At 33.9% G+C, this 15,292-nt stretch overlaps 2 protein-coding genes across 2 annotated transcripts in view; both read right to left on the reverse strand.

Annotated features, from left to right (window-relative positions):
• HTR1F (5-hydroxytryptamine receptor 1F) overlaps positions 1 to 15,292 on the reverse strand; it is a 159,802-nt gene that overhangs the window by 140,619 nt on the left and 3,891 nt on the right. The window lies entirely within an intron of this gene.
• LOC144301544 (uncharacterized) overlaps positions 1 to 15,292 on the reverse strand; it is a 115,650-nt gene that overhangs the window by 95,432 nt on the left and 4,926 nt on the right. Inside the window, exon 4 of the mRNA XM_077878676.1 lies at positions 4,918 to 5,012. Within this exon, the coding sequence (XP_077734802.1) occupies positions 4,918 to 5,012 (95 nt within the window). The remainder of the gene's footprint in view (positions 1 to 4,917; positions 5,013 to 15,292) is intronic.

Genomic DNA, 15,292 nt, shown 5'->3' on the forward strand with positions numbered 1-15,292 from the left:
ATTCAGAAAATCATTATCACTACTAAAGATGACTTTTATTGACTATTTGTATATAATGATATGTATCATATAAAGATGCACTTTCCATATTCAGGAACCTAAAGTCTAAGAGGACAATAATGATGTAGTATAAGAAAATTAAGAAAGCTAGTTGAATGAAGTTAATACCTCCTCTGGTAGTATTCAGTTGCAGGGCTACCAAATCAGCAAAACCAATACTTTTCCTATACATTGGGAAATGTAGGAATCAGTAAGGATGATGAATCTGGCAGCATTTAATTTCATTTGTGTATAGACGTGAATGTGCCTGCATGCATTTGTGTAGCTATTTGGAACTTCAGAAAAACTATGGACTCATAACATTCAAACTGGTCTACTTTGTGCATATAATACTTTTTGTTTACAAAACATTTCTGTAATTCATTTTATTATTTTGATACAATTTTGAGATTTTAAGGAAGCTAAAAATTAGAGCTCTTTGCTGGTAAATTAAACAGAGATGCAAAATGTTTACAGACTTTAATAGAGTGATACTATTAATAAGACGCCCAGGGAGTATTAATTCACTGAATTTTCATTTGCTTATTAAATATGCATATGATGCTTTTTTTATACCTTATTTTAGTTAGTAGTTACTGAGTACACCATAATTAAAGACATATTCCTTGCCTTTCAGAAGACCATGGCATAATGAGGGTGGGAGAGATATTTTTATATATAATCTACACCTAAATAGTAATAAGTTCAAATATAAATATATACAAATAGGAGTGGTGAAAGGCCAGTAAGTTGAAAAACAATTTGTAGAGAGATTCTAGGAAGATTTTGTTGAGAATGTGATTGCTAGGTTGTTCTCAGTTGAGAAATTCAGACTGGCAGATTTTTTTTTTTAAGATTTTATTTATTTATTCATAAGAGACACACACAGAGAGAAAAAGAGAGGCAGAGACACAGGCAGAGGGAGAAGCAGGCTCCATGCAGGGAACCTGACATGGAACTCGATTCCAGGTCTCCAGGATCACACCATCGGCTGAAGGCGGCGCTAAACCGCTGAGCTACCCGGGCTGCCCAAGGTACTTGATTTTATCACTCCTCTTCCTCCTTGCTTTTGCCAAACCTATTGCCTTTCAAGAATTACCCTTCAAAAATTAAAAAAAAAAAAAACAAATTCTATAGAAAGAACAGTTAAAAGTCAAGGAAAAGACGAATGTGTATTCAGTTGTGTTCTGATGTAAAGTTCTGTAGATATCTGTGAAATCCATCCGGTCCAGTGTATCATTTAAGACCCTTGTTTCTTTAGTGATGTTCTGCCTAGAATATCTGTCATTTGCAGAAAGTACCATGTTGAAATCTCCTACTATTAGTGTATTATTTTCTAAGTAGGTCTTTACTTTGAATATTAATTGATTGATATACTTGGCAGCTCCTACATTAGGGGCATGAATATTCATGTTTGTTAGGTCTTCTTGTTGCATAGACCCTTTAGGTATGATATAGTGTCCCTGGCCGGATGAGAAATGGGTGTTATACATATAGTTGGCACATCGAACTCCAATAAAAAAATAAGAGCACAAAGGATAGCTATAACCACAAAAATTTGATTAAAGATATATAATATAATACGATATAATGATAGTAGAAGACTTCAGTACTCCACAATCAATAACGGAGACAATCAGTAAGGTAAAACATCATTTGAACAACATTAGAATAAATGGAACTAATGGACATATACAAAATGTTTTACCCAACAGCAGAATAAACATTCTTCTTGACTGCATGTAGAATAGCTTCCAGGACAGATTACATGCTAGGTCATAAAACAAATCTCAACAAATTTAAGAAGGGTAAAATCATTCTAAGTATCTTTTCCAGCCATAATATCAGAAGACTACAATAACAAAAGGAAAATGAGAAAATCCACAAATGCATGGAAGTTAATACACTCTTAGACAACCATTGAGTCAAAAAAGAAATCAAAGGGAAACTTAGAAACTATCTTGAAACAAATGAAAATAAAAACACAATATACCAAAATCATAGAGTACAGCAAAGCAGTAGGAAGAGAGAATTATATAGTAATAAATGTCTATATTAAAAAATAAAAAAGATCTTAAACAATTTAACTCTACTTCTCAAGGAATTAAAAAAGATAGAACAAACATCCTAAAGTTAGCAGAATAAATAAATAAAAAGGTTAGAGCAATAATAAATGAAATAAATAGTAAAAAAAAATAGAAAAAAATCACTGAGTTGGTTTTTATGAAAAGATCAACAAACTGACAAATCTTTAGTTAGACCAATCAAGAAAAAAGAGAGAAGACTCTTAAATAAAATAAAAAACAAAAGAGATATTACAAGTGATGCCCCAGAAATTTAAAAAAAATGATCATAAGAGGCTACTGTGAATAATTATAACCAATGAATTAGAAATGTAAAATAAATGGATAAATTCATAAAGACCTGTAATAGAACAAGACTGAATCAAAAAGAAATAGATGGAACTGGAGGGGATTATGCTGAGTGAAATAAGTCAGTCGGAGAAGGACAAACATTATATATTCTCATTCATGTGGGGAATATAAATAATAGTGAAAGGGAATATAAGGGAAGGGAGAAGAAATGTGTGGGAAATATCAGAAAGGGAGACATAACGTAAAGACTGCTAACTCTGGGAAATGAACTAGGGGTGGTAGAAGGGGAGGAGGGTGGGGGGTGGGAGTGATTGTGACGGGTACTGGGGGTTATTCTGTATGTTCGTAAATTGAACACCAATAAAAAAAATGCTAAAAAAAAAAAAAGAAATAGCATGAATAGATGAATAACAAATAAGGAAATGGAATAAGAAATAAAAAATATTCTATCAAATAAAAAGCCCAGGACCAGATGACTTCCCTAGTTAATGCTACCAAACATTAAAAAAATTAATACCAATCTTTCTTAAACTCTGCTAAAAATAGAAGAGGAAACACTTCCAGACTCATTTTATGAGGCCAGCATCACCCTGATATCAAAGCCTAATAAAAGATACCATAAAGAAAGAAAATTTGCCAATTTCTCTGATGAATGTAGATGCAAAATTCTTCAACAAAATATTCACAAATCAAATTCAACAGTACATTACAAGGATCATATACATGGACCAAGTGGGGTTTATACCTGAGATACAAAGACGGTTCAACATATGCCAATGAATCAGTGTGATACTATATTAGAAGAATGAAGGCTAAAAATTACATAATCATCTCAACAGATGCAGAAAAAGCATTTGACAAAATCAATACACTTTCATGATAAAAACTCTCAACAAATTAGGTATAAAAGGAATTTACCTCAACACAATAAAGGTCTTATACAAAAAACTCACAGCTAACATCATACTCAATGGTGACAAACCGAAAGCTTTTCCTCTAAAATCTGGAGCAAGACTAGGATGCCTGCTCTTGTCGTTTCTATTCAACATAGTACTAGAAGTCTTAGCCGGGACAATCAGGCAAGAAAAAGAAAGGAATCCAAAGCTGAGAAGAAGAAGTAAAATTACCTCTGTTTGCAGATGACACAATCTTATATGTAGAAAATCCTAAGGATTTCACACACATACAACAAAACCCCTATTAGAACTAAAAAATGAATTCAGCAAAGTTGCGGAATACAAAATCAGCATACAAAAATTAAATGTGTTTTCGTATGCCAATCACCCTGAGATCATGACCTGAGCCAAAATCAAGAGCCAGCCACTTACGTGACTGAGCCACCCAGGTGCCCCAGTTAGGTTTATTTCTGAATATTTTGTTAAGCGTCCTTATTACCAAAAAATAATAAAGAGGGCAAGATAAAACTTTTGGAATTGATGGATATGTTTATGGCATAGATTGTGGTGATGTTTTCACACATGTACTTATCTTAAAACATATCACGTTGTATACATACCTAAATACTTACAGCTTTTTATATGCCAATTGCACCCCAGTAAAGTGGTTTTTTAAAAAAGAGAACTTCTATAAATTATAGCAACTACTGCCAAGCAATAAGATAGGATGAAAATTGAAGGCTGTTTTCTGAATTTATCAATTTGGAGGTCCCTGATGATTTCAATAAGAACAATTAGAAGAGAATGATATCTCCCTAGCCACTCAACTAAGTCCTTCTTCTCCACTAGAATCATATTTGCACATGTCTTTTGCTTAATCCCATTCTCTTGTCATGCTTCAAATACCTCAAGGCATGGTTCTCTGCAAATGAAACTCAAAAAATTAATCCAAGCTAATCACTGAAAGAGAGTAGGTTGGCTAACTTATTCCTCAATGAAAGCTTGGATAATAGTCCTGAAATACCTACCTAGATAACTTTTGTTTTATATAGCAGAAAGGGCAAAAGCACCATTGAAATGAAAAACATTTCAATGTCTCTCTGCTGATAAGTTGTATCCCTATACCATCCATGTATAATTGTCAGTAGTTTCCTTTTCCATAAAATGAGATGATGTTTTCTTTTTAGTATTGATTTGGGAATTAAATAGAAACATATATAAAGCAGCAAAATAGAATTATATTTCTGCAAAATAGAATTATATTTATTTCTACAGTTATATTTCTACAAAATAGAAACTCTGCCATAGGCTCATTTGTTGATCACATACCAAGCTATTTTTGAAGTATATTTCCTAATCCTACCCTGGGTCTAGTTTGCATTTGAAATATATTAGGTTACTTGCTTTTTCATTAAAAGAAATCTTATACTTTTGTGTTAATTCATTTTTTTGTTATTTGATTCACTGAAAATACCCCAAATCTGACAATTTCCATTGATCAAAATCCTGCAAGTATCATTTTAAATGTCAGGCTTTTAAGTCTTTTCCTGTTTATTATAGCCAAAATTTATTTTCTCCCATGCATTCCCATAACATATTATTTTTACCTTTTGCAGAATTGTATTTTTGTGGCAAATACAATAGGTTGATCCACTCAATACCCTTTCCACATTCTTTGTCTCCTTTTCCTTCACCATAGAGGCTGCAAGTGATAAGCAACAGCACTGAGTCATAAACCTTATCCATGTGCTATTGTCCCGTCCCCTTGCTTCTTCAAAGTCTTGTGCTTATTTTAACACTTCAAATATGGAAAAGAAAACAAATGTAGGTAAATCTTCTTGAATTCTTCCTGTGGTGTCTGCATTTCTCAAGAATTCTCCTTCCTATATAAAAGCCATTTTTTTGAAAAGATTATTTTACTTATTTAAGAGAGAGAGAGAGGGAGACAGCAGTGTAGGGGGAAGGGCAAAGGGAGAGGGAAAGAGTCTCAAGCAGAACATGGAGCTAGACATGGGGCTCAATCTCATGACCCTGACATAATGGCCTGAGATGAAATGAAACCAAGAGTCAGACACTTAACCAACTGCACCACCCAGGTGCTTCTAAAAGCCATTTTTCAGGTTGCTACATAGGTGTTAGGTGTGCCAACACTAGAGACATGACCCATTTCCTTACTAATTATATTGCATCAACTCTGACCTCATTTTACTACATTCCAATGAGTAAGGACAGGAAAAAGGAAATGAGTAGCACAGAAGATGGAGAAAAAATTATTATTATTTACTTATATATCAGCTACATTCTTAGTTATTGTATCTTTTAGTCATCACAAGATGCCTGCGAAATAGCTTTCATTATTCAGAATTTTACAGATGAATATAGTAAGGCTTAGATAAATTAGGTTATTTTGCATAAAATCACACACTAGGTGGTGACGCTGGGATTGAAGCCCATCAGCTTCTGATTCTAATGGTTTCAATGGTCTTGGATTGCACCACTCTTCAATACTTTATATATGAAACTACCTACCACCAGGTACAAAATACCCTTTATTTTTTACCAGTTAGGTCTTTCATAGCCTGGTAATCATTTTTAGAAATGTTACTAAGATTACACTAGAGGTATGCTGGAGTTAGTCCCCACTGGCTGTAAGTCATCAGGTACATTTCTTCCCAACTGTGTTCAGTGAGTTCACTTTGGTAATTTGGAACTGATTATGTCAGAAGCATCTATACTGTTGGCACTATGAAAACTCTACAAATGTGGGCTCTTGCTCTCCCTCCTTGTTGGTTGATAAACATTTACCAGAATACCACTAGTTTCAAAACATTTTCATCCAAAAGCATTGTTAGAAATAATTTTAACATTAATCTCTTTCCTTTACTATTATATATCTTCCAGAACTGAGTTTTCATCTGTTGACATTTGAAACATTATTGTCATGTCCTTCATGCTTCAAAGACTTCCCACTATTACAAAATAAAACCCATCAATTTCCTTTTTTCCTCTAATGTATTCATAGCCCTACCATGCCCCCTTTTAAAATTGCAACTTAAATGTTTAGTTGTGCCAAGAGCTATTGAATCAAGCAGTTTGAGCACTTTGTAGGAATGCTTCTTTTCACAACACATCTCTATCGAATGTCCTGAAAATAATCAAACCATTTGTTCCCTTCACTTCTATCAGGCTACACAATCTTAGAAATGATAAGAAATTTAAACAGTGATTTATATCAATTTCTAATAGATTGCATATCAACTCCACTTGGCCATGATACTGAAAAGAATAAACTAATTAAGAAATTATCCATCAATATCAAAAGATTGTGACAAAAGAAGAAAGAAGGAAACGCTAAAATTTTTTTGGTCTAGGTACAATGGAATGTTATATTTAAAGTAGCTAATCACAAATGTAAGGTAAGCTCATCTATTAAAAGGGGAAAAGTATCCAGATTGAATGTCCAGATTGGGTAAAAATAAAAGCTAATAATATTTTCCTTGTAAGAAAAATTCAATTTAAAATGATTCAGGCCAACAACTTGAGGCAAACCTAAAGAAAAGAAAGACAATAAGGCTAATATTAAACAAGATGAATTCAATGAAGGAAAAAGAGAAAGTAAATTTCATGTAGGAAAACTAGACAACCATATATCTTTAAGTGCCCAATAATCAAGCACCACAATATCCAAATAGTAAGTTTAGTGTCCACTGGCAAATAGACAACTACAATTGTAGAAGGAAACTTTAATGGATCTCTATAAACAAGTAACAGATTAATCATATAAAATAACAAGAGAAGTGATATAAATAGTGCTAAATTTTAGTGCCATATATAGAACATAATTCATTCTTTCAAGTGTGCAGTGATATTTTACACAAGCTAAACATATATAAACCAAAAATCCCCAAGACCTTACATAAGCATCTCAAATAGAAATCATGCTGGCCACATTTTCTGACACAATATAATACTAAGAATAACCATGAATTGAAAATTTTAAACACAAAAACCTAAAACTTTGTCACTCATAATTGCTTCTTCAAAATAACTTATAAATTAAAGAAGAACATTAGAATTCAATGGTACACTATTTGGTTTGTACTATCGAGAATGATATTTAGTAGTTCTAATGGAATAGATTTATGAATATAATTATATACTATTGTTTTTGCTTAAAACATAAACCAGACAAAATTTCTGGATTCCGAATATATTACTGCCTATTTTAAATAGCCAAGAGAATAAAAAGTCTATTTATTTAACAAAAAACTTAGAAAATTAAATAGATTAAAGATAAATGAATAAAAATAAATGAGCATTTGTTTTAGCACTTTTCTGTGAACTAACCTTAATAACCACATGAAGATGTGATAAGAAATAATCATGTCATCTTACTATTCCATAACATAAAATACTTAGGAAAAATCCAAATAAGAAATGTGTAGAACTCATGAGAAGTCTATTATAAAACTTTATTCACAATATGAAATCAGTCTTAAGTAAATGGAGAGATATCATATTCTTTCATGGGAAATCCAGTTAGTCTTTCCCCACTAAATGTATTTAAAATGCTTATTCCAATAAAAATCTTAACTTATTTGATATCTCAGAAAATTGGCCATGCTCACTAAGGAAAAATATGTAAAATTGTGAGGAAGAATGATAGAAAACCTTTGCCATACATTTGCTAAAATAATGCACAATTCACAATAACTAAAAGTAATGCAGGTGTTGTAACAGTGAGAGACAGCAACTAGACACAACTGATCACTGCAAAGAGAAGCATCTAGTAGGTGACAGATTTAATATTTCATACCAATGAAGATAAAATGACTTTTCAAAAGATGGTATTGAGGCAACAGGGTAAATCTTTAGGAAGAAAAGGTCATACATGATAAATAAAAATGAATTAAGGGTTGATCAAAGAGCTAACTAGAAAATAAGATAAAAAATATTGGAAAATATCAATGTATATCCAACTGATCTTGGAATGGAAAGTTGTAAACTTACTTCTGGTTTCAGGAAGCTAAACCAAACCAAGGCAAAAAACTGAAATGTCAAACTACATAAAATTTAAACCTAAGTGCCATCAGTAATTACCATGGAACAAGTTCAAAGGTACCAACAAAAGGGAAAATTTATAGCATATGACAAACAAAGCTTTGGAAAAACATAAACATATCCATAGTAAAAGCAAAAAAAGCACGGATAATTCAAAAAGTAGAAATTCAAATGACCATAAAAATTTAAAAAATTAGATTCAATCTTATAAGTAATCAAAGGAAAAATACACCAATATCAACAAGAGATATATAATTTTGGCTATCAATTCAGCAAAAGTTTGTAAAAAACTAAGCTGTAATACTCAATTCTTGTGAAAATATAATTACAGAGACTTTTGTTTTTTTTCTTTTTCTTTTTACTCTTTTTCTTTAGTTTTATATATTCATGTTTTCAATAATGATGAAAATATAATTAGAATAATATCATATTTTTATATATTGGAAGCATCTGTAAAGAATGTAGTATGAGAGAAAATACTTTTCAGTTTTAAGTGTAGATTTTGCAATTCAGGGCAGCCGGGGTGGCTCAGTGGTGTAGCACTGCCTTTAGCACAGGGCCTGATCCTGGAGACCCAGGATCGAGTCCTGCATTGGGCTGCCTGCATGGAGCCTGCTTCTCACTCTGCCTGTGTCTCTGCCCCTCTCTCTCTGTGTGTGTCTCTCATGAATAAATAAATAAAATCTTTTAAAAAAATTTTTTTGCAATTCATTTTTGTTTTAAACCTAACAATGAAAATGATAAAATGTACCTTAAAAAAGAATTCAGAGGAGGATGCAGTTTTTTCTCAAATACTTTAGGGTCAAAGGGCAACATATTCTACAGTTGAGAGATGATTGGACTAAAGTGAAATGTGGATTTGTTTCCCCCCACCGAGCCAGTCCCAGAATTTAGGACAAAATATTTAAAGTCTCTGGGTATCACTTATTTCTTCTGTAAAATGGGCATAATCATTCCTGCCTGGATATGAAAATAATATACAATAAAACATTGGAAAGCAACTATAAAAACTATCAAACAGTTAGTTTGCAAGCCATTTTGATTACACTCATGGAATTATATATAGTTCTGATTTTGTTGATTTTTCTTCTACTCAATGAATTTGTGTCCAGGGCAAGAGCATTCCTTCTACTTGACATTTTCATTTTGTGAGTCCAATACCATTTTTATGCTACAGACAATCATATATTTATCCATTCAGAAAACACTTCCCTACTGTTTTACTGTGAATTCTGCATATGTGTATCTTACATTAAATTAGATGCTTTTCCAAAAGCTCTAATGTTCCAACATGTGATAGTGGTTTTAATCCAATTTCCTTAGCCACTGCAGAATTTCTGCCTGTCTACAAGTTTACAATGGTGTGAAACACTTGATACTTTTATACTATATATATATATATATATATATGCTTTTATACTATACACGTGATACTTTTTAAAAAATGCAACAGTCTTGACAGACTTTTCTCCACTTAGGTCCTGAGGTAGCAAGAATGTTTAATGAAAGGTTGCAAATGCTTTTAAGTGACAGAATATATAGAGACAATAAGCATAGGAAGGAAACTTGCATAGATTTTTGCTAAACCTTGGTAACCTTCTTGAGGACAAAAAATGAAGTTTATCAGAACTTTAACCCATTCATTTGAAAGCCCTTTCCAGGATTATGCCTATGAAGGGAGGAATATTAGTTTTTCTCTTCTGTTTTTGGACGAACAATGTGGCTAATTGGAAGTAATCAGCAAAGAGGGGTAAGGAAGATCCCTAGATGAATTTGAGAGAAAATGGTTCTTTGAGCATTTAAAATTCAAGCTATTTTTTCTTAAAACAGGAAGGGTCAAAATCACAATCTGGACTTTAGTTATGCAAGGTAAGAATAGAGAGCTCCATTGCTTTTACTTCAACTAGAATTGTAAAGATTGATGGGTCCTTGCTTTGTCAAGCACAGTTGCCAAGATGCCAAAGAACAGCTACAAGATGCCTGGAGTTATTAGTGTTGTGTGGCAGTGGCTGCACCGAATGACACGCAGAGTGTTGAAATGACCACTTTCCAAATCTGGAGCTCATTATTTCAAACACTATTTAATAAGAAGTTATGAAAATATACAACTAACATATTAATTATTACTTGTATCATATGACTAAACCACCTGTGCTTGTAAGCATGAGCCAGATCAGGCTTTTCCTGAAATTGTGTTAGCTATTAATGCAGTAGTCAGGAATTGTGCTTGCTGTGGCAATCAGAAGACAAAATCATAAGAATATAAATCTGTAGAAACAGACTTTTTAAAATATGACAAATGCCTCAAAAAGTGAAGCGTTGCAAGATTTAAAAACATGATTCTAAAATTAGGGCTTTTGATAGCTGAGTATTTGCACATGACCTTGACTATTTTAGTGTAGATACTGGTTTCTATTTATATAAATCTCTATCTCATGGATGATTTTATTCCATCAGTTCTCACTATGAGCATGTGAATACACTGATATATATTAGTTACAAGATGGAGAAATAAAAAGAGAGGAAAGATACAAGTTGAACTGGAGCCAAAGACCTCTTAAATAGCTAAGAGGCAGACTTTTGCAAAAAAAGAATAAGTATCAATGAATCCTGATTTAATTGAGATACTTTCCTTCAATATTAGTTGACATTGTTTTGAAATAGATGAAAATTTGATATGAGGAAAATGCAACCACATACTGTCCACTTTATAAAAAGTAGAGCAACTATAGCAACATAAATTTATATTGTCTAAAAAACTAAAAATAGTTGAACACTAAAGCAGGCTATTGAGTGAGATTATATAATATTCTTCCCTTGAGGTTTCATTATATGAGAAAAACAGCCATCTGTTTTGGAGATTGTGGGTATAGCAGATTATGTTGGAAGCTTCTCTGACTTTTTTGGCAATTTAATCTAATTAATTTAATTAAATAGTTCAAAAGAGTGAAATATCTTAGAGACACCACTGTATAGAGAAAGAGACGTTTTTGAAATGATTTTTCGAAAATCTCTCCCACCCAAGGGGATCTGTGAAGTGTTCAGTGCCATGGCTTGTTTACAACCACTTCCACCACAAGCAACAAGGGAGTCAGAGAAGTTTGTCTTTGATGCCCCTTGTGCCAAACATGAGGGTTCATTAAGTCAGCAGAAACAGGTGAAAAAAGACTGATTTCTGGCATTCGAGGACTCACTGGTCTAATTGGAGAGAAGACATATGTAAATAAATAAAATACAAATACCCTGGTGAGTGCAGCACAGAAGCTGTAGGTTCGTTGCTAAAGGTTCATAACCAGGGTTCAGGGGTACGTTGTTTTCTGGCTAAAGTAAGCGTCTGGAAAGGAAAAGAAATAAATGTGGATTTTGGCAAATGACTAAAAATTTTCCAGGTAGAAGGAAGGACATCCAGAGCTAAGTAAGGAACAGAGTGGAAAAACCTCATATGTCAGATGAGTCTGAGAGGTTCCCTACTGCTGAACCAGAGGTTGGCAAGGAAGAGTGGTAGGAAGGGAGCTGGAGCAGCAATCCAGGTAAAGGAGGGTTAGGAGAGTGAGCTCTAGAAGAAGAAAATGGGAAGCCACCAAAGGATCTTAAGCATCGGACAGCCAATCTCTAAAATTAATTTGGTGACCGTATGGGACAAATGACTCATGGGGACAAAGCTTAGTCCAGGGATATGGGGTTAAAGGTACTTAAAAAGGTCCAGGCCAGGCATATCAAGTTAAAGTAAGTTAATGGATGATCAGGAAATTAGATTCAAGAGACCCATCAGATTGATTGGATTTGGCTGGGTATGCAGAAAAACTTTATTTTTTTAAATTTTTTTTTCAGAAAAACTTTAAAAAAGGAATCCAAAAGTTTCTCTGATGGGATATAGAATATAAGAGATTTATACATTTAGGGGAGAAAGAAGATGAGTTTAATTGTGCACCTGTTAGCTGGACCCTGAGGTCATTTATCTGTCCATATGGTGATCTCCAGGTCTGTAGCTTAATGAGGAGGTTTGGGTTGCATATGTAGAAGAAAGGGAAATTGTCCCAAGTACAAGTCCCATGGGTGCTGTATAACATGACTTTACTTGCACTAGATCGTGGCATTAAATAACACTGTATCACAAAGTAAGGAATTTATTTCCTTTTCAGTGTTCTTTCACTTTGGATTAAGCCCTTGAGAGAGTGGCAGTTTGTTGAAGATTTGTTATTAACTTTTGCTATCTCCCTTATATGCTGGCCTCAGGCTCAAAGCTTTTAGCTGGCAATAAGTACCTGATTAAAATTTAATAAGATCACTACTTTTTTTCCATATCATTTTTAAATTATTGCCTGTTATTTGTGGCAGTAATATTGATTTTACACTAACAACAGTGATAAGAACATTATTTATATCTTAAGATGTGATTCAAATTAAAGAGAAATTATGTGAAGAAATCATGTAGTGTGAAGGTATCAAAAACTCATGAAGGTAGTATGTGTTCGGATGTGGATACAGCAAAAGAGAACCATTAGGCAATGTTAAAACTGAAATTCGTCCTCACATTTGAAATAACTAGGACCCATCATCTCATTTGGAGGTAAATGAAATCACAGTAGGTATTGATATTTTATCAAAAAATTTAGGAAGGATTCCTAATACCTCAAAATTATCTGTAAATATTTGTATCTACATGCATTATTATGCCATAGTAGTTTGTTCCTTTTTGTTTTTAGATTCTCAAAGGGATCTTTGACCAAAGGAGAATAAGAAAAATGGCAGTGAATGGAGAAGAGAACGAAGGATAGACAGTGGAAGAGGATCACCAAATGAATGAAGAAGTAAAATTCAAAGACAAACTGGACCAAGAAAGTGCTGTCACTAACTTCAAGAGCAAGAAAGTTAACTTTGACTCTAATGGAAGGGAAGACATGAATGTTTAATGACTAACTTTATGGGGCAGCCCGGGTGGCTCAGCGGTTTAGCGTTGCCTTCAGTCCAGGGCCTGATCCTGGAGACTCGGGATCAAGTCCCACGTCGGGCTTCCTGCATGGAGCCTGCTTCTCCCTCTGCCTGTGTCTCTGCCTCTCTCTCTGTGTGTCTCTCATGAATAAATAAAATCTTAAAAAAAAAATGACTAACTTTGTCAACTACTCCTACGGAGCCTAGCAAGCTAAGGTTTCAGTGATCGGTAGCCCATGGTTTAAAAATATGGTGACAGTGGCCACAGGAGCTAAATGGGGTGGTGGGAGTGGAAGTCAGCATGGTGGGAAGGAGTTAGTGGGAGTGGAGGGGATTGTGGCAAGAAATAAAAATAAGTTTTTTTTCTAGAAGCTGGCTGAGAAAAGGAGTCAATAGGACTAAATATAGGGATTATTCAGGATCATGACAGTCTTTTCTGTATGCTTGCTGTAAGGATGAGAGTGATATGATTTTTTAAAAAGACTTTATTTATTCATGAGAGACACACACAGAGAGAGAGGCAGACACAGGCAGAGGGAGAAGAAGGCTCCTCGCAGGGAACCCGATGTGGGACCCGATCTCTGGGGATCATGCCTTGAGCCCAAGGCAGACACTCAACCTCTGGGCCACCCAGGCGTTCTGGGTGTAATATGATTTTAATAAATGTAATAGATGGAGTCATTACATGAAGAAGAAGTTAAAGCTGCAGGTGATAAAAAGAATGGTTATTGAAGCAAGGTTCAGATGCAATGGGGGAATCCATTGCTCTGGATTGGATTGCTCCACAATCCTGGATTGTAGAATCCAGAGCAGAGAAGGAGGTCAGCTTGACTATTAGGATTGGAGCAGAGGAGAGTTAGCTAAGCAGCTAAACATACAAGAGTTAGAAGAGGGGAGGGAGCTTCATTTCTGGGAGCGTCTGAATTCCTCAAGAAGAATCATTCTGAGAGCAAAGAGGGCAGGGGCAGAGACAGGTGGCAAGCTGGGCTCAGGCTGCCTTAGAGAACTGGAGAGAATGCCAACCAATGGTTAAAAAAAAATGCCAACCAATAGTTAAGAAAAAAGTTTTGATGAGAGGCTAAGTGTCCAAATGACATTAGAACTAAGACTTTATGGTAGAATCAATTTGGAGAGTTTATACAAATGTCCAAGGCAGCATTTAGCTCTAGCAATATAAGAGGATGACCAAAGGACTGATACAGAACGGGGGTTTTGTAGGAAAAGGCACTATCCCTATTCCTAGTCTCACTAGTTCTCTCCCTCACTAGGTCTGGAATTCTATATTTTATACACTACAAATAATTAAGTGACTTTACTCCCATAATTGTTCTCGCTCTCTTTTTTAAATAATCTCTTTCTTCTGCTGGTTCATTCTCATTGGTCTATTTCCAACATTAAATTTCCTGTTTTAAAAACAAAATCTCCATGGCCTGCTCTAGCTACTTTTAATCCTCTTATCTGAAAGAGCTATTTTATAGATTTTTCACTTCTCACCTCCCGTTCTTTTTTTTTCTCTTTATTACTTTAAATTACATATTTTTTCAGATTTGTATATAAAATTTGATTTGGTATTTTGAATAACTGTGTGCACATAACAAAGATATTAAAGTATACAGAAGACTTCATCTCCCTCCTGTTATTGTACCCTACTGCTCAGTTTTCCTCCCTATAAGCAACAACTAGTACCCATTTTTTAAATATATTATTTCATACACAGGTTTATTTTTCTTTGTTCTTTAACGAATGATAATATACCATGCACACCAGATTGCAATTTTTTCTCTTCAATATACTTTAAAAATCTTTTCATGTTAGGACATAGAAAGCTGCCTTAATAATTTTAACAGCTGGACAGTATTCCATCGAATGAATGTACATAGTTTATCTGACTTGTTTTCCATTTACAGGTATTTATTGTTTTCAATTGTTGACCTGTATAAAAATCTACGGGGAGTTTCTTGGAACATAAATTATCTTTCCTAAGTGCAA

The sequence above is a fragment of the Canis aureus genome, chromosome 30 (assembly GCF_053574225.1).
Source record: "Canis aureus isolate CA01 chromosome 30, VMU_Caureus_v.1.0, whole genome shotgun sequence".
NCBI lineage: Eukaryota > Metazoa > Chordata > Mammalia > Carnivora > Canidae > Canis > Canis aureus.